Source organism: Morone saxatilis, unplaced genomic scaffold, assembly GCF_004916995.1.
Source record: "Morone saxatilis isolate NCDOM2014 unplaced genomic scaffold, NCSU_SB_2.0 Contig16, whole genome shotgun sequence".
In the NCBI taxonomy this organism is placed as follows: domain Eukaryota; kingdom Metazoa; phylum Chordata; class Actinopteri; family Moronidae; genus Morone; species Morone saxatilis.
The window spans coordinates 1238736-1263382 of record NW_023339718.1 but is presented as its reverse complement, the minus strand read 5'-3'; the positions used below and the strand labels follow the sequence as shown (position 1 = coordinate 1263382).

At 42.2% G+C, this 24647-nt stretch overlaps 2 protein-coding genes across 5 annotated transcripts in view; one reads left to right on the top strand and one right to left on the bottom strand.

Annotated features, from left to right (window-relative positions):
- foxn4 (forkhead box N4) overlaps window positions 1-1596 on the top strand; it is a 5174-nt gene extending 3578 nt beyond the window's left edge. The window contains exons 5-9 of the mRNA XM_035657733.1: window positions 72-199; window positions 299-395; window positions 491-698; window positions 808-1200; window positions 1287-1596. Of these exons, the coding sequence (XP_035513626.1) occupies window positions 72-199; window positions 299-395; window positions 491-698; window positions 808-1200; window positions 1287-1537 (1077 nt within the window). The 3' untranslated portion in view covers window positions 1538-1596. The remainder of the gene's footprint in view (window positions 1-71; window positions 200-298; window positions 396-490; window positions 699-807; window positions 1201-1286) is intronic.
- A 669-nt stretch (window positions 1597-2265) lies between these two features.
- Window positions 2266-23921, bottom strand: acacb (acetyl-CoA carboxylase beta). Of its 4 annotated transcripts, none has more exons than XM_035657726.1 (54): window positions 23846-23921; window positions 21523-22075; window positions 18993-19125; window positions 18740-18878; window positions 18438-18547; window positions 18000-18081; window positions 17806-17904; window positions 17577-17686; window positions 17363-17473; window positions 17044-17253; window positions 16786-16956; window positions 16523-16684; window positions 16270-16433; window positions 15844-15994; window positions 15435-15538; window positions 15264-15345; window positions 15030-15175; window positions 14787-14937; window positions 14575-14709; window positions 13821-13967; window positions 13548-13736; window positions 13352-13452; window positions 13169-13257; window positions 12934-13058; window positions 12730-12843; window positions 12414-12527; window positions 12235-12324; window positions 12025-12143; window positions 11628-11651; window positions 10825-10965; window positions 10617-10716; window positions 10417-10524; window positions 10217-10273; window positions 9860-9901; window positions 9517-9732; window positions 9224-9379; window positions 8904-9107; window positions 8606-8761; window positions 8400-8522; window positions 8041-8310; window positions 7808-7905; window positions 7585-7705; window positions 7389-7499; window positions 6575-6718; window positions 6362-6482; window positions 6135-6231; window positions 5939-6035; window positions 5714-5849; window positions 5440-5617; window positions 5200-5312; window positions 4938-5092; window positions 4651-4821; window positions 3564-3700; window positions 2266-3368 (listed from the first exon to the last, which is right to left on the bottom strand). In XM_035657726.1, exons 2-54 carry the CDS (start codon window positions 22053-22055, stop codon window positions 3242-3244), a joined length of 7284 nt encoding a protein of 2427 aa, XP_035513619.1. In that variant the 5' UTR covers window positions 22056-22075; window positions 23846-23921; the 3' UTR covers window positions 2266-3241. The 4 variants fall into 4 exon arrangements, with proteins under 4 accessions (XP_035513619.1, XP_035513620.1, XP_035513622.1 ...); XM_035657727.1 differs by lacking the exon at window positions 23846-23921 and adding an exon at window positions 23633-23839; XM_035657729.1 differs by lacking the exon at window positions 11628-11651.
- Window positions 23922-24647: the final 726 nt, after the last annotated feature.

Here is a 24647-nt window from a genome sequence, read left to right as displayed (position 1 = left end):
AATGCCACTTGATGAAAACTGTGACACGGTGAATAATAAAAGTCCTCATTATTCTCTCCTTGTTCACGTAGTGTTCAACTGGTGGGCTTTATAGCAATGTCTCTTTCAACAACCAAAGTCTATTCACACAACCTCGCCTGGCTCCACAAGAGCAGGAGCTGCAGCCCAAGTCTTTCCCCAAGCCAATCTATTCCTACAGGTCAGACCTCATTTACTTTACTTCAAAAAATAAAATAAAATCTACCAAATCTCCTGAAATTCATTTGAACTACATTCTAATAAGTCATTTTGTTTTCAGCTGTTTGATTGCCATGGCTCTGAAGAACAGCAAAACTGGCAGCCTCCCAGTCAGTGAGATCTATAGCTTTATGAAGGAACACTTTCCTTATTTCAAGGTATAATGCTAAATAGTTAATATTACAGTAATGTACTAAAAGAGAGGGTGCATGTAGACAAAGAATGTGATTATACGCCACTCCTCTCCTTGCAGACTGCACCTGATGGATGGAAGAACTCAGTCAGACACAACCTGTCCTTAAACAAATGCTTTGAGAAAGTGGAGAACAAGACGAGCAGCTCCTCCCGTAAGGGCTGTCTATGGGCACTGAACCCTGCCAAAATTGACAAGATGGAGGAAGAGATGCAGAAGTGGAAGCGCAAGGACCTCCCAGCCATCCGCCGCAGCATGGCTAACCCTGGTCAGAAAAGTATTTGGTTAAATGTAAAAGGCCTACTGCCCAACCATGGCAATGAGTCATCAAAAACAGTCAGTGTCATTAGTCTGATAATCTGTCTTTTTCTCTGCAGATGAGTTGGACAAACTAATCACAGACCGCCCGGAGAACTGCAGACGTAAGGCTTTAGAGCCCGGTATGACCCGGCTGCCCAGCTGTCCAACTGGCCTCCCACTGTCCGTCCCGGCGCAGATGCAGCCTCAGCCCATAGTCACGCTGTCCCTGCCCTGTTTACCCATGCACCAGCACCACCAGCTTCAGGCTCAGCTGCAGGCTCAGGCCCGTCTGGCCCCCATGTCCCCAGCCCCGGCCCAGACACCTCCCCTCCACACGGTCCCTGACCTTTCCCACAGTCCACTCACCCAGCAGTCCAGCAAGCCGCCAGATGATTTCTACAGTGTGCATGGTGATACACACACAGAGGTGGACGCACTGGATCCTAGCATCATGGACTTTGCCCTTCAAGGTAAATACATGTGTCAGCCCTGTTTTTGTTTGCTAGAAAATTGAGGTGTTGCTTCAGTACACTAACCTCTCAATCCATCTGCTTAGGTAATCTGTGGGAGGAAATGAAGGACGACAGCTTTAACCTGGATGCTTTGGGTACCTTCAGTAACTCACCCCTCCGACTATCAGACTGTGACTTGGGAACAGCCAACCTCCCTCCCATGTCCGCTGGAGCGAACATGCCGCTGTCAGATGTGCAAGTGACGGGCCTCTACACCTCCTACGCCTCCCAGGATCCCCTGTCTTCCCAGTACATGGTCGCACCAGCCAACAGCAAGCCCATCGCCCTGTTATAAAGCAGCTGAACTGTCTCTAACTGTCTGTGGATGTCTGTGGACGCCGTCTGAGGTCAAAGTCTGAATTTCTTGTGTGCTACTAAAAGCACAAATCACACTGCTTTCCTTCAGTCAGCTGGGAACTACTTGGAGAAGGATGTTTTAAAATCATTTCACATACAGTCTACAAGAAAACTGCTCATTAAGAACTAAAACTGCTGATGAATAAAGAGATGGCTGTAAGAAAACGTATGTAAGACTTAAAATGCCTAGCTTTGCCAAGCAAAGACTCAAAGCCTGTATGAGCGCAAAGACTCTATTTGGAGATGTACGTGTAAGTTAGCATCCGCCAGTTTTTTCTACTGTTCACTCTGCGTTTTAAAGCCCTACCATACTGTAGCTCCCTGTCTCTTGTTTGTTGTATTGTGCTAGACATTATTGCTGTGATGTTTTATTTATATTTATAAAAGGCAGCTGGAGAAGGTGATGACTCTATCAATCTTTTGCTGTATATATTTGAATGTTTCAAATTGCTATCACCACAGAAAAGCTTTCTTTCAACTGTATTTACCCACTTCTTCCCAAAATGCCGATGTGTGCCAACACTTTGAGTGATCCAGATTTTACACATTATTCCTTCACACAGTGTTTAACATGTCTCAAAGTCAGATGTATATTATGTTCATTAACTTGACCATAATAAAAAAAAGTCATATGGGTAAATAAAAGAAGTTTCTTTTGCCAAAAAATATCTCAATGACATTTATTAACATACAATCCTTGGTGGAATACAAGACACAGGAAAGAGTTTATATACATTCAAATGAAATGTCTGGGCTGATATTGTCATCAGAGGTAAGGCAAATGAAGTCATCACTTAGGGGTCCACTTTGGTGATTATTGTCCAACCTGAGATTTAAGAATTACTGCATTATATCGAAGATATACCAACATGCCAACAAAAATGAAAGAAAAAAAAGCTCAGAAGTATCACATACAGTGTCACAGCCTCTCCTATCATTCATAACATTGTCTGAGCACACTACAGCATAGATTCACATAAACAGACTGAAAGGGACCATAAAAAGACGGACGCCCAACGTCAACAGTGAAATGACTCATGATACTGAGTATTACATTAAACTGATCTGCGTCTTAAGTTGCATTTGTGCATTACAATACTGGTTTAAGTTCATGTAGAAATTAAATAGAATTGATTGATTTCACCATCCTTTGGCTCAGAAATTACTTCTCTTTTTTTTGGTTTTATTTGAAAATTGAAAAACACTATCTTAACCTGAACATCAACCAACCAACCAGCACCTAAGTATGAAGTCTCCCACTTCATGAAGCTTGAATAACTCTGGCCTCAATAGACTGCACATTAAGGCAACACTGACACACCATTAAGTATAAATACAGCCAAGTGAAATGTGAAGCAGAAAAGTTCCTTCACTGAGCAGCTGAAATGACTAAAAGACACTTTCTGCCTGTCAGTCAACAGTGGAACGGATTATAACGCCATACAATGCCAGTTTACAACAGACTGTAGTGGTGATCGCTGAGGAATAAGTAACTTTGTGCATGTGTGCGTTATTGCAAAGTATTGCCCCCATTTCAACAATAAAAATCCAACATTATTGTTTTATTTAACTGTACAGTACAATCAACAGAACAGAACTTGTTCTTTTTAATAATATAACCTGATAGTTAAAGTCCCTCAGCTTAACTGGTGCTGGTGCTGTCCATAGTTGCGAGCAGATGCGAGAGCTTGGCCCTCTGGGATGGAGTGATATTCTGGCTCATGTGGATGATGCAGTCCATAGCTATGTCAGGGTTGGCCTGCACCAGGCTGGAACACAAGAGGAAAATTATGACACGAGCGTAGCTGTTAAACAGGAAAGAAAACACTGACACAGGTAATATTCCTCATCTACCTATTTATAGATTTATTATATAGATTTATTAAATTATGGTTTTCTGGTTTTCATTGATAAGATTATGACAATAAACATAAAGCCACATTAATATGTCACCAAATTTGTACCTGCGGATGTGTTTCAAAGTGTTTTCTCTTTTGATGTACTTGATGTTCTCTCGAATGGCCGATCGAGCGCCGTCTTCCTCGGACAAATGCTTCTCAAGCCACTCAACTACTGCTTGGTTATTATCCCAGAGGTAGGCCTGGAAAAGCAGACAGAAGCATCTCTTTAAATCTCTGATCACTTCTGGCTAAATTAGACCCATCAGGGGCCTGTACTATGAAGCAGGATTTGGGGTTAGCGAGGTAACTTCAGGATCAACCCTGGGTCTTACGGTGGTTCATGTCTTGTTGGGTACATCGCCATGGTACCTAAGCTCAACAGCTAACCAGGTCCAGAGCAGGTTATGTCTGAGATAAGAGATCAACTGTAATAAGCTATAAAAGTACCGCCTACTGACCAACGATACTCTTGGAAAATAACAAAATCATTCGTAGATAATCCTGTAGATTTATTCATTATTATGACCTAAATTCTATTAATAAATCCATGAGAAGATCCAGTGGAGAACGGATTGTGAGAGGGTCTCTTAGGAGGGAAAGAGAGACCAGCAAAGCCCTTTGGCTTTCCCTGACAATTTTTTATATGAGAGCTATACATTATGTTGGAGGCACTTATTTTATAATCCTACAATAGAGAATGATTGAAGCATTAAAGCCTTGTATTCGTATATGAAAGTAAGCCTACTTTCTGCTTTTAATATTTATTTATTTTTACTTGCTCCCAAGTCCATTACACACCACCCGGTGCAGCCATTACAATAAATGGTTTAATCTTTCTTTTTTTGTTAAATATTATGAGCATATATTTCAGGGTATTTCTGTGTTGCTTTTATTCTGGATTATGTGTTTAACCTGACCTGTCCATGTTCATATGCTGCAAACACTGTGTCTTACAGAGTTGACAATCAGTGCAGTATGAGAGCGAGATTGTGGTTATTAGGGTTAGTGAAGCCAGATAACAAAAAGATATACTGGATATGTTGAACTTCGTACGTACAGGCCTCTAGTGTACCTCTTTGCAGACATATATTCACAAAGTTAACATTACATTTAGTGAATTAGCATTGACAATCTGACAGTCATTACAGACCTTGACTGTTCCTTCCGTTTCGACAAACCAGCGTCGCAGCATGGATTGCATGTGTCCATCACTGAGGTCCTTGTTGGCCTGAAGAATCTCACACTTCACCACCTGCTCCAACAGGAGGCGACGCAGACGCCAGTAGAAGAAGGTCCGCACATTCTTCCAGTCCAAAATATCCTGTCAAGAGTGTCAAAGTGCACAGTTAAATACATTTAGAAAGCATGAAACTCTAAAGACTAAATATAAGTTTACTTTCTGCCAGTAATTATAGTGTTTATGAAGGGCTCACTCACAGTGATGACACCCTTCTCCTGCATCCTGCCTGGGGTGTCATGGAGCTCTACAAACTGCACTGCCACCTGGTGGTAGATGGGCAACAGGAATTCCTCCCTTGCTTTGAGTTTTGACTCCAGCTCTTTGCACTGTTTGTCAGAGAGCTCTAGGGAAGCTGATGAAAACAGAAGCCAGTAAGGTTATGAACATCCCAGCCGCATTGCAATTAGCAGGAAAATAAATGCAAGTGGTTGTGTGAGTTAAGAAAGAAATGGCCTTTACCAAGCTGCTCAACCAGACTAGCATAGACTGAATCAAGTCTTCTCATGGTCTTCAGCAGGTCCTTCCTCCTGAATTTGATCTCCACTGTACCTTCAGCCTCTAGGACACCACCTCTGCACAAAAAAAGCACCACAGCAACAGGGAGATGACAAAAAGGCAGGAACTAGTTATTCTCACTTGCTTAGGTTGGGAACTCCACACACAGAGTAACCATTAAAAAAGCATTATTGCATCATTTACCTGCTCTCCCTGTCTGCATAGAGCTCCATACACAATGGATTGATGGTGGGGTCTATCACCACCCATGAGCCTCCTCTCAGCTCAGCGTGTGGTGGGATGTACACCAGCACCGGCTGATGGAAACCATGCAGGGCGTCCACTATATAGGCCCCAAACTTCAATATCTGGTCATACATATCTGGGAGTGAAAAGGACAGACACAGAATTTACAATTTAATGAAGAAAACTGTTTCATGTAATGTAGTCTCTCTGCAAAGTTGAATTCAGCCTTTACCCTTCATTCCACCAGAGAAACCCCTCCAGTTGGCAAACACCATGAGAGGTAGACGTTCACGGTTGAAGTCACAAATTGCCTGAGCGGTTTTAAAGGCTGAATCTGGAAACCACACCTGGCCAGCCTGCTGCAGAACCTGACACCAACACACAGAAACATGGGCGGCGGTGAAATACTGTGACATGATCTGTTTAAGTCATGAACATGATGGTGAGATTCACTCACTTTAGATTCTGAGTCCAGGTTTGCTGGATCTGCTGGGACTGTGAACTCAACTGTGCGTGTTTCAACAGCGATGACACCCAGAGGAATTCCACCTAACCTGTTTTCATTTAGAGTTATTGATGAATTTACATGCAAGGTTTGAAAACCCTCTACATGAATATAAAAAATTTTGTACATTGAGTGTAAACAGATTTACCGTGCTCTGCCCACTACCACTGTCTGAGCCCAAGACTCCATGATCTCCATGAAAGAGCCGTGGTCGAAGAAACCGCTTTGCCAGTTACCTCTCACCGCTAATGACACAAATGCGGACAAAAAGGAAATTAATAAGGCTAATTGATTTTTGAATTTTTTTGGAGCATATAGCAAAAAGGGTCAATTACTGAAATAAAACCCTTTCAGGGCTTAAGTTTTAAGACTCACTGGGGTGAGGTCTCCCAGCCAGCATCCAGCGGGGGTCATACGGTGCTTTTGTAGGAGTATATTCTATCTCTCTGTCCACTGGATCTGTAGTTGATATAACAGGCACAGGGGAGTGTTTGTTCTGTGAGGAGAAGAAGAACTATACTTAGTTTTATAGATCAGTTAGTTTTATAGGTCTAATAACTACATGAACTTTCACACAGTCAGCTAAACCTTTGGCATATAGGAGAGCCACTTGAGGATGGTGAAGACGCCCTCAAAGTCATCTGGCACAGTGGTGTGTGTGACTCCATTATTGTGCATGATCTGGATCCCTCCCAGTTGGTTGTTGGAAGTATAGACCTCTCTGCCCAAAACCTGTATAGAAACAAGGACTCAGTGACCACAAAATGGCCATTTCACTCCAGCCTGCAACATTTCATACTGAAGTGTTAAAACAACAATATGCAGCTGTAGTATAGTTGGTCCCACTGCTGACAATATTCACAATATATGATGCACAGCAAAATATGCTTCACATCACACAAAAGACAATTTCTGGCAATGACACAAGCAACTAATGACTAATATAATATAATATAATATAATATAATATAATATAATATAATAATAACAATAACAATAACAATAACAATAACAGGTATAAGGTCTGGTGTGTAACATTCAGGAGCATCTATTGGCAGAAATGGAAAATAATATTCATAGGTATGTTTTTTTATAGTGTAATTACCTGAAAATAACTATTGTTGTGTTTTTGTTACCTCAGAATCAGCTGTTTTTATCTATACTGCCTTCTGTGGTGGCTGCCATGTTGAACCACCATGTTTCTACCGTAGCCCAGAAGGGATAAAATAAAAAACGGGTTCTAAATACCATAGATTCTCCTACACACCTGGAAGGCGAGTGGTTTTCAAATTGGTTGCAATCTGAAACTTTGTTGCTAGACGCCACTAAATCCTACACACTGTTCCTTTAATGAATACTGTGTAGTAATCAGTGAACAGTGACACTAAATAAATCAACAAACCTTGTTAAGAGCGCCTGCTCCAGTCAGGATGATGTGAGAGTTTTCCACCTGAATCACTCTCTGTCCCAAACGGACCAGATAGGCTCCGATTCCAATAGCGCGACATGTGACCTGCAAGAGCATAAAAAGTGATTCAAGAAAAACATCCCACAGGTTCACATCTTCTTACTCAAAGAAATCAGATCCACGTTCTCACCATACTAATTGTAATAATCTCCTCATAGGCCTGAGAGGATTCTCCAGCAATAGTGCCAGAACCACGCAGGTTCTCCACTCCGAGACCATCGTCCTTCCCGATGATGTCTGTGATGATGTACCTGTAAAAGAAAAAATTATCCCACAGATACAAGTTAAGGGTCACATCAAAATATTTAAATTAGCTGCATTTGCTACTTTATGAGAACAAACCATTGATTTACCTGGACTCTCCACCTTCCTCCACATGGTGACAGTGAACAGCGTTGGTGGAGCTGATCTGTGTGTAGTCCTGCGGTGTCAGGTAAAGGTACTTGAAACCCTACAGAGAAATGGAAATAAGTTATAATAACAAAATATAAAAAACACACCTAAATATTGCTACAATATTCCTTGTGCCAATTTTCTTGGCTAGTATATAATATAAAAGGCAAATATTAGGAGAAACATATTTCACCTTGTAGGGGTCATTGGGGTCAATCCAGGCCACCTGGAACATGTGTTTGATCTCTTCAGCGAGGCCGATGCGTGCCCCACTGTTGGCTGCAACGTAAATGCGGGGAATGCCCTCAGCCCGAGCCAACTCAGACGCCTTGAGGAAGAGCTCATCCTCTTGAGGACCAAATGAACCGATCATGTGAGTGATGTCATTACAGATGACAATGATATCTCTGCCCTCTGGGTACTCTGGGGTCTTCATCTTCATCCTGAAGGCAACCATTCCCACCTGGTGAGGAAGGATTGTAGTGGTTATCAGTATCATCTCACTGAGAAAGCATGAAGTGGCATTAACGCTTAAAAAAAAGAGAGTCCTACATCATTGTCTCCAGGCAGGCGGTTCATCTGCACGAGTCGACCTTCAGGGTCCAGAACCAGCTCGGTGCACATTAGCACGTCTTTAGGGGGTTTGTCCCCTGGACCCCACAGCTTTAACAGTGCCTACGGGAAGATTTTTAGTATGAGTGAGACATCTTAGGAACCAAAAACAAAGAAATAAACCTAACTGAGTGAGTTAGCAGTACCTGTCTGAACATCTCAGGGAAGTCATAGACGTACGTAGTCCCCAGAGTTTGAGCCTGGAAGCGCTTGGCCTGCAGCAGATCTTTGGTCACATAGGGAGTGTTGATCAGCATGCCATGCAGAGGACCCTGCTTATCTCCATACGACTCGAACATTATCTGAAAAATGAAACCTAGTGAGGTGAATTTGTGATTTCATTTGACCATGAAACCATAAAACAACCACACATACGACATGTTTTGGTTCACATTTCATTTCACAAAATGCTTGATGGAGACTACTTCATTCGACCGTCCTCACCTGTCCAGAACTGGGGTCCGTGACCTCCTTGTACAGGCTGATGTCCAAGTAATAGCCAGACTCATTGGTTAAAAACAAGCGGACAGGAATGGCGTTCCCAGTTGGTGTGAGACGGATGTTGATCTTCAGCTCGGCCTGCAGGACTCGCAGCTTCCAAAGACGGCTGCCATAGCGCATCACCATGGAGCGAACAGACTCCTCTATCTGAGGGCCCCAAGAAGAAGTTAAAAAAACACTGAGAAATAGATCTGAATAGAAGGTCTGTATATATAATCAGTTCCATGAATGTTCACTACAGAAATAATCTGCTGGAAACTGACTTTAGAGGGATCCATAATGACAGTGGGGACGAAGTTGAGGAAAATGTGGTTGCAGTCTGTGCGGACATTGGTGTTACTGAAGGCCACCTCCAACTCATCCATGGCCTCCAACAGAAGACGTTCTCCTTCATTTTTAAGGTATTCAAAGGAGGCTTCCTGGTTGTGCATAAAGAGATTGAATTGCCAAGTTACTACCAACAACACTTTACAAAATGTACTTTGAATGAGGCAATTAAGGCCTTTCACCTTGGAAAAAAAACATAACAAGTACTAATGATGTACTTTATAGTTACCTTTGTAATGAGATCTGAGTGGCGGATAATAGCTCGTATGAAGAAGCGGTAGTCTGTGACTTCTGCCCCCTCCTGCACACGAGCAGCACCGAGGTAGAGGTGCATCTTGTGGTTGGCACAGGGAACGGCTGTCAGGTCAAAGTTTCTCATGCGGTTGAGCTCCAGCTGAAACGCTAAAGCTGGCTCTAGATTACGGTAAATACGATCCTCCTGGAACTGAGGAGAGGCACAGGTTTGATCATCATCTCCTCAGACAGCTGCACCTCAGCTCAGTAACTAACTTCAATCTGATTATCAACTCTACGATTACAGGATCTATTAAAAAAAAAAAATAATAACTTACCCCATCTCGAGCTCTGAAAGTGAAGAACTTGGGAAATTCTCTCTGTTAAAATTAAATATCAGAATAATAACAATCAGATATCAAGCATGTGTATTTTCAGATTAAATGTGTGTACTTCTTAAAGTGGCACTAGCAGCTTTACTGAACAAATTCGAGTTATGATGAGGCAGCATCAGTCTGTAGATGTAAAAAGCTCATTCTAAGGTAACAAAAACATAACATTTCCTATTTTTAGGTGAATATACACTAAAACAAAGTTATGCTTATTATATTCAGTTTCTGCCAATAGATTCTACTACAAATGATACAGTGGGCCTAATAAAAATGATGTACTTGCTGAGACTGTTGTTGAATTACCTTCTGTGCAATCAAAAACGTGATTCTCCTGATTCCATACTCAAAGAGGACAGTTTTCTGTAAAAAAAAAAAAAAAGAAAAAAAATACACCATATCAATTCAATAATAAAAAAAAAGAAATAATATCTCACATTCATTAGAATCGGTCACATGTTAAGAAAGATTAGTCATGTGTTAGGAAACTAGGTCGGGAAGCTAACCTTTGACTGGGCAAAGGCAGTGAAGGCTGTAACCAAGGTATCGTCATCTTCTGTGTCTGCTGTTTTTATGGACACGTTAATAATGTGGATTGGGTTCTCCCTCGTATTCTGTAGAGGATGGAAGAGAAATCGGTGGCTGCAGAGACACATCAGACTTTTTATTGATAGGCCAGTGACCCTTACACACCCACAGCACTCACCTTGAAGTTCTCATCCTCATAGAGACTGGAGCAGGACTCTGAGAACGGAGCACTCTCCAAGAGCTGTTCTGCAAAGCTGGAGAGAAGTTCATCAAAATTCCTGCAAAAGAAAAAGAAACACATCAGCAGGAAACTACTTATTTTTACTTTGATATTTGCCACAAACAAATATGGGAGAAAGGAAAGTCATCATCAGTTTAAAAGTGACCTTTTGAAGTCGTCAAAACACTGGAAGGCTACCATGGCGCCCATGCGCTGGCAGGGTGGAGACAAGGCTCCCTCCAGGAAGAGGTCACTGCTCTGCCGCCTCATTTTAAACTGGCCTGATCCGTTGACTGGCACAGGAACCCTGAAAATGAGACACACACAGACAGTGACAGCACAGACAGGACCACTGAATTATCAAAAAGAGAGGTTTGTTTTAGCAAAAAAAAAAAACAGTGAACAGCCAAAAGTACAAATATTCATACGGAGAGCAATTAAAGCAAGTCTGGAAGTTCTTACCTATTTAACAAAAAGGAACCAAGTATGACCACCCTCATATCCAATTATAATTACATACAGTCGATAGGCACATGTCATGTTTTGAATGTGAAAGAGATTGTTGTTTTCAAGAGCAATTGATACTATATCTGATTGAGAGTTGCAAATCAAAAATCAAAGACTGATGCTGGAGAATTCAGGCTCCCCATTCGGTGGCAGTCAACAAAGTCGCAGGCAGAAAGTTTTTAAGAGGAACATGAAATAAATAAAAATGTACCTCTCAAAAAGCTCAGTATTGCTTTACAAGTTGGAAGAAGCAACAAAAAAGAAGAAAAAAAGGAGACATATGGAGAAGCTCAGCTAAAAAGTGAATTAAATTGGACTTGTTAGAGGAGTCCTTAAGCAAATGTTTCTGGTTTCACAGGACAGAAGGAGAAAAGCAACACAGTGCATTCGACATGCTTTGCTGTGAGACATACACACGATCAGGTGGTGGTTTGGCTGGTTGGGGGAGGAGCTTTACTCTACCTGTTCAGAGTACGGCTGCTCCCTCTGAAATAAGATGATTGACAGGTGAATATCAGCAGTGGGTGATCAAAAAGTAACTCTACCTGAAAGCATTATGATTAGATTAAAAGCACTTTATAGGAAGCTATGCACATTCACATTAATGTCCAGTGGGTAAAACCATTCTGCATTCAAAGTTAGCCATAAGCAGTTACAGCAAGTTTATAGGCTGCTCTCCACAAGCACCACTGGGTACAGTAATTATTCTATCAGTTCATCTCCTTTGATCTATCAGGCCAATGTCATGTTTTTGGAGGTGGTAGTGATTCAACAGTTATTCAATAATTGGGCAACAATCAGTTATTGATCTGTGGCTAAAGAATCTTTGTAGCATAGTTTAGAGAAGTAAACTCGTTACCTGTTCGGATGTGATGATGGCAGCATGAACTGGAAGTCTACAGCACACGTTCCATCCTGCAACTGGTGATGCTGGATGCTATTTAGCTCATAGGCGATGTAAGCTCTGCGCACATACACCTGGAAGTCAACACAGAACACGTAATTATCACTAATTAAGTAATAAAAATGCATGACAGAAACTCTTTAGTGTCGAATCCAGTGACCGTACCTCCAAGGCAGCCATGCAGACAACTTGATTGGAGTGATAGAAGAAATTGGGCAACACATCAAAAATGGAGGTTTCAGAGAGAATGAGTTTCTGTGCCAAAGAAACAAAAACATTATTCATTAGATATTCTGAAAACTGATGATTACAATTGATTACAAGTTTCTCCACACAAGGCTAACCTTCAAGTTTTCTGGGCAAAACTGGTGGCCGTACATGTCGATGGCTGACAGGAAGATTGACTCCACCTGGTTGTGCCTCAGTTCGTATGATGGCAAATGGGAGGCAATCAAGACCTGTGACACATTTACAAATATATATATACACATACAGATAAAATGGCTGCATTGTAAAAAAGCATAATTTCTTGAAATTTGAACATTTTAGACTGGTGGTCTTAAGGTATCTCATCTTCCGGATTATCCTGACAGAAAGCAACATTAAAAAGAGAAGAATAGAGTAGTGTTTAACTGAGATGCAGGCAGTCTTTTATGTTACCTGTCTGGCTCTCAAGGCCACCTTTGAGTTCTCCATCTTACTAAGCTGCGTGAGCTCATTCAGAATGGCCATCAGCTCGTCTGCTAGAGTGGGATCCCTTCCACACAGTTGGTCCTACACAGAGTACAGAGTGTCTTTCACTACATCTTGTGTGTTGAAGGATTGTTTTATTTATGTACGCCAGCATTGAGGTTGACGCCTTACTATTAGCATTGTGACCAGGATGTTTTTCTTGGAGACCTGGGCATGAGAGAAGATGTACTCGAGCACAGGACTCATGTCGGGTTTGTGCTGCTCTCTCAGGTTGACAACACATTTGTCATAGTGAGCTGTTTGTGGGGAGCAAGAGTTAAATGATGTCAGCTATGACAAACAAGTTCAGATTAAAGAAAATGCCTCATCTAGAGTTTTCATATAAAGTTAAGCGCATTAATATCACCTTGTTGAAATTGCATCTCTACTTGCAGGTATCGCTTCAGCAGATCGAGAACCACAGACTTCATATAACCACGAATTCCACTGCGGTACCTGCACAAGACATATTCAAACACATGTCAGTCAATGCAATACCAATATTATTCTTTGTGTCATGTGTTACTGCTGTGCAATAAGGAAAACAAACCTCTGTACAAGCTGAACAATACTCTGTGTGTTCATGAAGAACAGCTCTCGGTCAGCCTTCCTCTGGAGGGTCGCTGCATGGCTGTCTAGAACATTTGCAATCTGGAAGAAAAGAAGGGGAAACATCATAATATTACATCGACAACAGTGATTATTTGTATTTAAAGAACTCTGTCGTGTCACTGTACAACTCTCACCCTTTGGCTCGGGAACTGGCAGAGGACAGAGGTGATGTTGCTCGCGTACTGGGCCATGACCTTACGGATATCTTTCTCCACACCAGGAGGGATGCGACCCGCCACACTCGTCATGATCTCCTGGAGTTCCAACAGCGGCAGTGAGGGGTCCCTTAAAGTCTTCATCAGGGTAGCCACCCACTGTTTCAGCTGCAGACATCAACATGCACGTAGAATTAATAAAACTGATGACCTCATTTAATAATCTGTAGTAGCAGAAAGCCTGCTATGTACCTTACTGCTGAAGTAGGGCTCTTCAAGGCAGTAGCCATCCATCACTTTACCCAAGTTTTCCAGCACACTGTGAAACACCTGATGTAGCTTTTCCCCAACAGTGGGCAGTGGTTGCTGCGGTGGCAGTATGGCTGTGTTGAGCTCGACCTACAACAGGTGAAAGAAGACAGATTCCATTATCTGCAATTAACAACAAAACTGTCCAAATGTGGCAGATATAATATATTTTTTGTTTACCAAACAAAGCTTAAACAACCATAGGGCCGTAGAGTCAGCTTGCATTTTGTCAGTCAAATTAATTTCTGCACACTGACAGCGCTGCAGTAGCCCAACAAGCTGCGCCATGGTGCGCAGAGATTTTATAAATTAACTATGAGCAGAACGCACACTTTTACTTTCTTTGACTGTTTTGAAATCAGATGTTTTATACAGAAGGAAGATGAAGAAAGGCATTGGAACGTGAGGAAGGTTAAAACACTAGACTTATGTAGCGACACTTCCCCCACAGGATGTGCTGATATGGGAGTTTAGTGTGGAAACGGAAAAAAAGGAACTAACAACTGAATCTTCATACTGAACAGCCATATATAATTCAACTGCAAAAAGTCTGAGATGGGACTAAACAACAAACAAACATACTTAACATACTTTTTAGCCAAGATCTGAACATCAGATTCATGGTATAGGGTGGTATACATTATGAGCCCCATTTTAGAGAACAGTTACTGTAAGTTGTGATTTTACATTCACTTACCCGATGTATACTGCTGGGGTCATCCAGTTCTATGTGTGCCACCACACAGCCAGGCTCCAGAACTGCTCCAGGTCTCTTGACAAAGTGGATACAACCAGACTGCAGCACAGTCAACGTCATCACCATCTTCATCACCTAAAACCGCAGCACAGTCAATAAAAACACCAAAATACACTCCAGAAATCAAGAGTACCGAAATCTGTCACATTCACCTCAATCTCTGCATAGGTCTCTCCTGCCAAAATGTGACCTCCATCCTCAACAATGTACTGCAGCAGTTTTCCAGCAGAGGGCGACCTGAGCATCGTGGGATCCTTCTCTTTATCAAACACACAAGTCTTGTTGCCAACAGTTATGCGGTAGCTGCACGGATAAAGTAATACAGAAAAATTTGTAAAACAAACAAGCAGATGAATCCAGATGTGCAGATTCTCTCTCAGATTCAGAGCTCTTGCCTGTCCACTTCCTCCTTCATGTAGGTGGTGTGGCTGCTGCCGTCGTAGGACAGCAGGAGGCCACCATCACTCAGCCTGTGGACATCTATCTCAATGTTGGAGCTGTTCATCGTGATGACGTAAGTTGTTGGGGATTGGCGAGCCACCTGCAGGTAGCAGTCGTGATAATTTATGGATTAAAAAGGAAAGAGGTGGAGTCCAACTAGGCACGTAAAAAGGGATTAAAGCAGATACCTTGAGGCAGTACTTGACTCCTTCATATATTAGGTCCACGCTGACAGAGTTGAGGAGACTGGCTGCAGGCAGTACTTGGCCTCTATAGATGCAGGAGATAATGGGTTTATAAATCAATGATATAATCATACAGTAAGGAGACATTAATAAGAAGAGACTGCGTCTACTGACCTCTCCAGTGAATGTAGGAAGTCAGACATGCTCTTTTGAAAGCTTGCATCAGCAACATGCAAAGCCCCACAAACAATACCCAGCATGGTATCTGGTCTCTCCGCCTGCAGGAAGAGCATGTGGCTTCATGAAACAAAGAAACTACACAAGTTCAGTAAAATAAATAACCAGCTGTGAAATGATTTATGGCAATGGTTCAAAGTTTTTGCTTTCATTGACTAAAATAATGACTCCTTTCTAAGTGATATATTATATTGAATGCATAGTAATAACAGTAAAGAAAAACTGATAAAATATACAAATAAAAATATAATAAATAACACTTCCCCATTAAAATGTCTAAAAACGATTGACCTATGTTGTATACTTTGTTAAGTTGTGTTCTTCATTAAGGTCTTCAGTGTCCTACCTGCACTTTCTCTGCAATGAGATGATCCAGCCAGCCAGTGTCGATGTCATTGTTCCTGAAGGTTTCTGTCTCTAGTATCTTAATGAGGTATTCGACTGTGGTCCTGAAGTCGCCTCTGATCGACAGCTCCTTCATAGCCACCACCATGTTCCTGAAGCAAATATGACACCTTATAAACACATTTTCTATGAATATGAGTAATTACTACTAGTTGCAAAAGCATATTGCATAATTGTCTTCTAAGATTTTATTATATAATTGGCAGGTCATTGCATTTTGCCACATTGTTTTATTACATTATGGGCAGTTACAACTTTAGGGCAGATTTTGCATTACTGGCTGTTGCCTCAGAGACTTACAGAGACATGCAAGATTTGATTGATTGAACGATGAGATATCATTTTAACAAAAAAAAAAGAGGCTTACGAAATGGCTTCTTCACGGTTCTCGCCCCAGGAGAAACAGTGTCCAAACTGGGAGTCAGCAAATTCATGCAGGCCACCAGTTGCCCCCACACTGAAATAACCCCAGACGTTTTTACTGCTGCGGAAGTTCAGCTCCTGCACGGTGCCCGAACTGGGCTTGAACCCCTGTGAGTGAGGACGACAAGTCAGTGCTGCAAAATAAAAGTGCGCAACAAAAACGGCGTGTTTTGAGTGCTGATGAAATCGAGCTCTACCTCATCAGGGTTCTCACTGGTGATCCGAACAGCTATGACGTGCCCTCTTGGACTTGGCATGCAGTCTGGAGCCTCAAAGTTGATGATGGTGTCACCCCACGGAGTTTCTCCATAAAGCAAGCGGATGTCTTTAATTCTGTTAAGGGGGATTCCCATTGCAATCTATCAGAGATGAAACACAGCGTTAAAATGGAAGGGTAGGAACTCTGGCTATAGTTAGCTGTGGTATAATTATTCTCCATTGTTCTGTGTCAGAGGTTTACCTGAAGCTGGGCAGCGGGCAGGTTTACATCTCCAATCATCTCCGTACAGGGATGTTCCACCTGCAGGCGAGGATTCAGCTCCAGGAAATGGAAACTTCCGTCTTCAGAGAAGAGATACTCCACAGTACCTGCACTCACGTAGCCCACCATCTTGGCCAGTCGCACAGCATACTGAGTCAGAAAGAGGAGACAAAATGTCAAGTCTCAACCAGAGTTAATTAGGGTGGGACAATAAATACATCCAGTAACTAAACTGACCCGTTCCATTTGCTCGAATGTTGAGGGAGCGGCTATGGTGGCAGGAGCCTCCTCTATGATCTTCTGGTGCCTTCTCTGGATGGAACAATCTCGTCCAAACAGAGAGATGGCATTTCCGTACTCATCAGCCAGTATCTGAACCTCAAGGTGTCTCGCATGTTGGGCCAGTTGCATGATGAAGATAGGCGAGCCAGGTACCTCTGTCTGAACCTGCACATCAAAAAAACCCAAAACATGTTAGCTGTAAGAATGACATTAAATTCAACAATATAAAGTGGGGTCTAAATCGTAAATCATTAAGCTGTAAAATAACTCAAACCTGTCTAAAGAAACCTGGAAAATCCTCAGAACTTTCTACTTTCCGGATGCCCTTTCCTCCTCCACCCTCAGAGGCCTTGATAACAACCGGATAACCAATTCTCTCAGCCCCCTGCAAAGAAACACATGAAATAGAATTTGGCAAAAGATACTTGCTTGAAGGAAATCATTTTGTGGAACCAAGAAGCAAATGTGAAGATATTATTATGACTTACTGCCAGCCCATCATCTACATCCTGAACACAGCCCTTTTTGTAGACCTCTGGAGGAACACTGATTACATTGCCCAGTCTCTGGTCCTCCTCTGCCCAGTCAACCCTCAGACCTGGAGCACCATGACACACAAGGATAGAACATGAAAACACTGTATATCCCTGGTCTAGAGCACGGTATGTGTTACTATACATTATGTGAACTGAGACAGTGTGGGAGGTATAGGATCACCTGATCCGCTCCATGGAAGTATGGGAATGTCAGCACTCTGAGCCACAATGGAAGAAGCCACCTTATCCCCTAGAGCCCACATGGCCTTACTGGACGGACCTGAAAGGAAGTACAGTTAACAATGAGATCTGACACAGGTAAAATAAAACCAAATTAATATAAATTTAAACATGTGGTTTCATTCTGGATTTTACCTAAAAAAGATATTCCTGCTTTGTTTAACAGCTCAGGCAGTTTGGGGTTTTCTGAGGCATGACCCCATCCAGCCCACACAGCCTGTTAATAGTGATACACACAGACATTTCATCAGTCATCACAGTGCTTTTATTAACAGGTAAGAACACTATTGATTAGATCAGGGGTTCCCAAACTTTTCCATGCCAAGCCCCCCCAAATAGCATTTTGCAAGATGTCTTTAAAACCCACTGACAATACTATTTCTGAATATATTTCCTTACTTTGATTTATGCAATAATAATTATAATTATTTGTAATTCAAATCTTTAATAATTCCATTAGATTGTTGTGTGTGTGTTTGTGTCTGGGAGGGAGGTCTGCTCATCAAGTCTTTTCCCTTTCAAAAATATGTAAATGTTTGCCAAGCACTGGTTTAGATAAATGGTGACGAGTACCTGCACTGGGATTCTTTTTGCAATGTCCACTATCAGTTCCACGTTGGCGTAGTTGTTATTGTTGGGCCCACCGGGGACAGGCACATAATGGTCTGCCATTTTAATGTATTCTATAAGGGAGAAAAGCAGCAACGGTTTATTCAGTGCAAACTTTCAGGGAATCACTTCCTGTGGCACTTTGGTCAAAACAGCTGTTAGGACACAGTTTCTAGTCTTTCACTCTCACCCTCACTCAGATAACAATGGGCAATAACTGCTGGGTAATAAAAAAAAAAAAAGATAAGTATCAATTTCACAATGACCTGCGTTAGCTTTCAAATCTTCGGGGGTTACCATGACAACAAAACGGATGGTCCTTTCATTGCGAAACATTTCGTAGGACCAGCGACGGATTGAACGCATACATTTGACTGCAGCTATCCCGTTGTTAGCTATCAGCACCTGTAACAGAAACAGAAACCGGCCTTAAGAAAGACAAGAAACTTGGAAAATGCTGCAATGTCATTAAGCAATTAGAAACAAACGCAAAAGAACAGGAAGGACTTTCATTCTTACTTTCTCAATAACACGGTTGCCACCAAACCGGGTGACAAACTCAGCAGGAGAGGCCACAGTGAAGTCCCTCTGGAGGTCCATCTTTCTGTGTTCACGTCCCTTTTTCACCAGGTGAAGACCAGACATGCTAGACCTGCAGTGGAAAGCTCATGGTTAGCTGTTTCTTTCCAAATAACACAGAAAAACACAATTACCTGGTTGGATTCTGTTCTGTTTATTAGCTGCAGTTGATACTAAATAATCTAGGTCACATCAGGCTCCATAATGTCAGACCCAAGCAGGTAAAAAAACAAAGGACACTACAGTGCTCGTCTACAGTCATGGTGGTTAAATTGCTGCATACAGTAACAGTGAGAGTCAGGGAATGTGAACAAACTACAGACCAACAGTAGTGAAAATCAAAAACCCAAGTCAAAGTTTAGTCTCTCTCCTCAATAGGCAAACAGACAGACTTTGGACCAGCGCATTTATTTCTGACCTCATCTTTAAAATTACACTTAACCACCGCTTCTCACAGAAATGTGCAATCTCAATACTACAGAAGTCCGGCCTCCGCTATCCCAGCGTGGAAATCTTGTGGTCTGAAATCCTTTATAATCCAGCATTACAACACACAGAATACAATACAATACACCATTTACACTAAGACGGGAAAGGCAAAGCAACTGTTCCATGTTTTGTAAGACACAATTGTTGAGATCATTTTACGTACCTCATCTGGCTCATTCCTCGTTCACTCCACACTCCCAACAACCCACTTCACAGGCTTTCTGTCTCCTGTTGAGATATCTCTGAGAACCACCTGTGTTGCCTCATTGAACTGTATTGGGAAGTTGGAATGCAATTGTCTGTCTGAGCTAATATGAACTTTAAACCTAACTCCTGTATTGTAGCGTTCACTCAGGAAATACAGACTGCACTCTACCCATGCAGCTCGTTTTTGATAACCTTTTCCTGTGTCATGCTCTCTCGGTCCACTTTCTGATCTTTGTCCAAGACGTGAAGCATGACAGTGCAGTTTCCTGAACAAACAACACACTTTACTGAACAAACAGTAAGTATATATTCACAAACAAGACTTGAGGGGTACAACGTGTGCTTAAACACTGACTTTTCACTGCACTGCTATATATGGACGAGGCTATTCAGGTCGGTTGTACACTTCCCTCCTCTAGAGGGTACGCATTGCTGGAGTGTTTTATTAATTTCCTCAAACTTATGTGTGCCAAGACCAGCTCTGTTCGGTTACATAACGGCAGTATGACCACACGAGCAATGCTTCCTTTTCACAAACGTGTCTGCAGTAGTTGCAACAGTATCTATTCTTCTTTCGTACAAAGTAAATACGCACGCTTTCATTATTTCTGCAGCTGTAAGCATGTGATAACTGTCCACATAATAAACACTGCAGCAAAGTATCCAATTACAAAGAACGGTACTCAACTTTCAGCAGCATTTACCTTTGGAGATATGGAAACAAGCCGTCTCCCTCCATTGTAGAGCCTACTTTACTGAGCAGTGAAACTAGATTTGAACATCTAAGACCAAAACAAAGAGAACTCTACAAAATGTTCCTCTCAGGCACTCCCTCCCTTCTCCCCTCCCACATCGGCAGCAAAATAAACTACAGATCCCCTGTGACAGACCACAGGCTGTTCCTTCCAAATATACACAGAGCCAAGGCCAGCGGCGGGACAGAAGTGTTCATTCTGCTTCACTAACAAACGAAAGCAAATAGTATCCAGGCAAACTCTGTAGCCAAAGTTTTTGCACATGAAAGGGCTGAAGCAATCATGCACATACGAACAAATACATCTAGTTTCTATTAAATGTGTATTTTTTTCTGCTGCAAAACTACTTCACTGAAACTAAACTGCAGTTTGTTTCGAAAGTTGAGGTTCAAGAGAAGAAAATCTCTTACCTTTCTCCCCTTCATGATGCATCCCACGAGTCCCACCAGCACACACACAGCTTAATGCATTTGGATCAAGTCCATCCAACTAAACATGTCATGCTAAACATGTAGGTGGGTGCAACAAACAACCCCTCTGACCCACAATCATATCATATACCATCGCTCGGTATAAAAAGAACACTCTACTATGCAGGCTGTAGAAAAATATACATTAATGAAAGGTTTTAAAAGGTGTTTTTGTTTGCTGTGTCGTGACCTACAGTCACAGCACACTTCTCAAAGTCATTCGGTTCAGGCTCTTGTTCCAATAATAGAGCCGTGGCATGCGAGTATAACGCCAGTCAATGCAGTCAGGTGATAACACAGAGCTTGTAATGAAGCAGGAGGCACATTGCCAACGTGGCCACACAAAACAACTGGGTTTATATTCAGACTAATACTTGGCACCCGTCAGATGATTCCATGCTCATGCCACATGCTGGGAGAGTGCACAGGAGCTGCACCTTCCAGATAAGACTTCTCATCTAGGTGTGGTCACATGACTGAGTGATGAACACATGCCTGACCCTAGACAGCCGACCTTAAGAATTCAGGTCAATAAAAACAAGGTCTTACTTGATGCTTGAGGAGCTGGACTGAGGCTTTGCACAGGACGCCTGCTGTGGGGAAGCTCTGTTGCTGGAGGTGGGTGGCTGAGATGCGCCGCTCGGATGTTTGTTGACCAACAGTTCCTCATCTGAAGAGTTATCCTCCGATGCTCCGAGAATGAACTTGAGGCGTTCCCTCGCCTCGGGGCCTGAGCTGAGCATCGGCACCTTGGTTCTGGAAGGTCTGTGGGTGGTCGGCGGCAATAATGGCTTTTCCGAATTTACCTCAGAGGACGCCTGCAGAGCCTCAGAGCCCACAGAGGCACTGCTGGCCTGAAGACTGCTATCCCCACTGTGTGCTGAGGTAGCAGGAACTGTTGACAGCGAATGCTCGCCTGGATGAGGGGACTGTGTAGCGGGCATGTCCTCCTCAGCTGCAGGCGGACCACAGCCGGCCGGAGATTCCTCTCCTTTCACGGGCATCGCTACTGTCTTGGTATTAATCCTCCACAGTAGCAACAATATCCATAGGATTAATCCCAAAACTGCAAATGGAAGCATTCACGGACATCCTCCTGAGACTGCAACAAGAACAAAGTGGACATTATAATTCATACAAGAGATGATAACATATACGCATCATGAGTGGGCAGATGGGATATCTCTTTCACCCCACGTCAACGCAGTTTTTGTACCATTAAAAGTGATTGATTGGTACATTATACTATATTATATGACATACTTTGTCCACCATGAAGAACTGAGTTTATTTTTCACCTTTAAAATGCATCACCAAGTACACTATCTTTGTCAAAATTCCTTAATAACCAATATAAAGGATTCTTATTTTTAAATTAAGTGTAAATATGCAAATATTTAAGTCATTAGATTTTTTTAAACCCTCAAATAACCTAAAAATAAAACCAGTTAGACTATAATTAACAGACTTTGTCCTTATCAAGAGGATATGCAGAGAACGTCATGCTATGTATAATTACTGTCTGTGTACTATTCTAGTTTCTTTTGAGCTGACGAGAGATCAGAAGCCTCCTCAGGACAGGGGCATGCTGGGTAATTTGAGATCTGTGGGTTAGGGTCAACTTCAAAAGACGGAGAGAAAAAACAGGTAGAAAAGGTTATTTTCTCATCGGCTCTACCCTAAAAGAAACAAACTTATACCCATACTAAACTACTTATGAGCAATCATTAAAATGTACGGCCACACGGACGCTCTTGTTGACTGTGACTCCTATAAATCAGTGGATCGAGATATGTATGCAGGTCACTGTGTCAGCAGGGCCTGGCAGGCTACGTTTCCCAGTGAACAGACTGTCTGTGACAGCTGACGTGGGAGCCAAGTGTGGCTCCTCATATGGGCTAAAGGTCAACACCGAGGGGATGAAGGGCGAGGAGGAGGAGGAGGAGGCACAAACATCCACATAAACAGCTTTCATGAAGGCACCAAAACTAAGGACATAAACGTTAAGGATATATTATAATAAATGTGAAACAAATATGGTTTCCTCGTGTGCGTCAAAGTCTGTATTTCACATAAAAATGAAGGATATGGTAATGTGGCGTTTAAATGAATGAGGCATTCAGTACAGAGACAAGGAGGCGTTTGTCCTCTGGAGCCACTTTGACAAAAACAGAGAAAAGGCTGAGCCATCACTTCTCAAATAAAGCCCAATATTAAAGAGAATTTCTTTATATACATAAAAAAAAATGTCATTTTAGGTCATATTTTTATTTTAAAAGAAGCACTTTCTGTACTGGTACTTCCAGCACTGAGACTTTAAATTAAAAGCTATTCTACAAGATAATAAAAGATGATTTAAAAAAAAAAAAAAAAAAGGTGTTGACTTTAGCTCCATACTGACCTCAACCGACACAAAATGTCACAGACTAAAAACGTGACTTATCGGCTGCAAACTGAGCTGAACACATAAAATAAACTGCAGCTTCCTCACAAGAAAACACCATCAACTGAGGTGACAGAGAGACATTAAAGCACAGCAGGACGTCCAAACAGCGACCATGTTTTCACTCAACAGGGGAAAAAAAAGAAACCTGAAGTCCATCCTGTGTGTTTAAATGAGTTACTGTGAATTAAAAACCTGTAAAAGCATCACACTCACCACTACAGCTAACGGGCAGCACTGCTCAGTCGTTGTTGTTGTTGTTGTTGTTGTTGTTGTTGTTAAATTAAAACTACCTTTCGCTTCAGCGTCTGTTCTCTTTTTTCATACATGTGTCGACCTTAAACTCTGCCAGACGTGAAGCTACGCGTCGTTAAAGCTCTCATTTTAATCATTTTCACAACAGCAGCTGCAAATGTCAAAGCCACCTACCACCAGTCTCTCTCTCTTACAGCCCCCCACCACCGCTCAGCACCTCCTCCTCGCTGCGATAGTAAACACGTGAAAGGGGGAAGAGGGAGGGAGGAAGAGGAGGAGGGAGGGAGGAAGAGGAGGAGGAGGAGGGAGGAAGAGGAGGAGTGAATTTCAAGCTCCACCCAGTAAGTATCCACCCAGTAAGTAGGAAACCCTCCGAAGATCTTGTATGTAGAAGATGTTTCAATCTGTGGTTACGAAGAAGGGTTGAAGCTGACTTGTTGCTGCGTTCAAGTACAATGGGGATTTAATGAGAGACACCCGAGTGCGTTATAAGTGTGGCTCTCCGTGTTGGTTTGTATGGAAGCCCATTTCTGCTAATGTGATACCAAACAAAAAAAATTAGTAAAAAAATCTGTAAGTCATTATAATACGAAACCTTCTCAAAAGAATGACTTAGTACCTCAAAATTATGAGAAGATTGCTCAATAGTTTGACTTAATATCGCAAAACTAGATTCAGACGCTTCAATTTCCCTGATTATACGTACATACTTTACTTTAAGAGCCTTTAAATGCACGACCTTTACTTGTAAAAGCAGTATTTTTACTTAAGTGAAGGTGAATCCGTACACTTCTTCCACCAGCGCCCACATAACTTGAACTCAGCATGTACAATGAGCGGCGGTGGCCCGTGGTAGTGAACGTCCTCACAGACTCTTCGGTTGGAGTGATTCCTCTTGTCAATAAACGATCTTTGTTCTTCCTCCTCTCGCCGCAACTCTCGCGAAAACTGCAGCAGGGCGCCAAAATAAGAAAAC

Bases quoted from the DNA above. Each gene is read 5' to 3' on its own strand.
- acacb (XM_035657726.1), bottom strand. From the start codon at position 22,055: ATGCTTCCATTTGCAGTTTTGGGATTAATCCTATGGATATTGTTGCTA. The intron at 15,346-15,434 runs GTCAGTAGACGC...CTGCATCTATAG, and splicing joins TTCCTACATTCACTGGAGAG to AGGCCAAGTACTGCCTGCAG. The intron at 7,906-8,040 runs GTGAAATATGTT...ATTTCTCTGTAG, and splicing joins ACCCCAATGACCCCTACAAG to GGTTTCAAGTACCTTTACCT.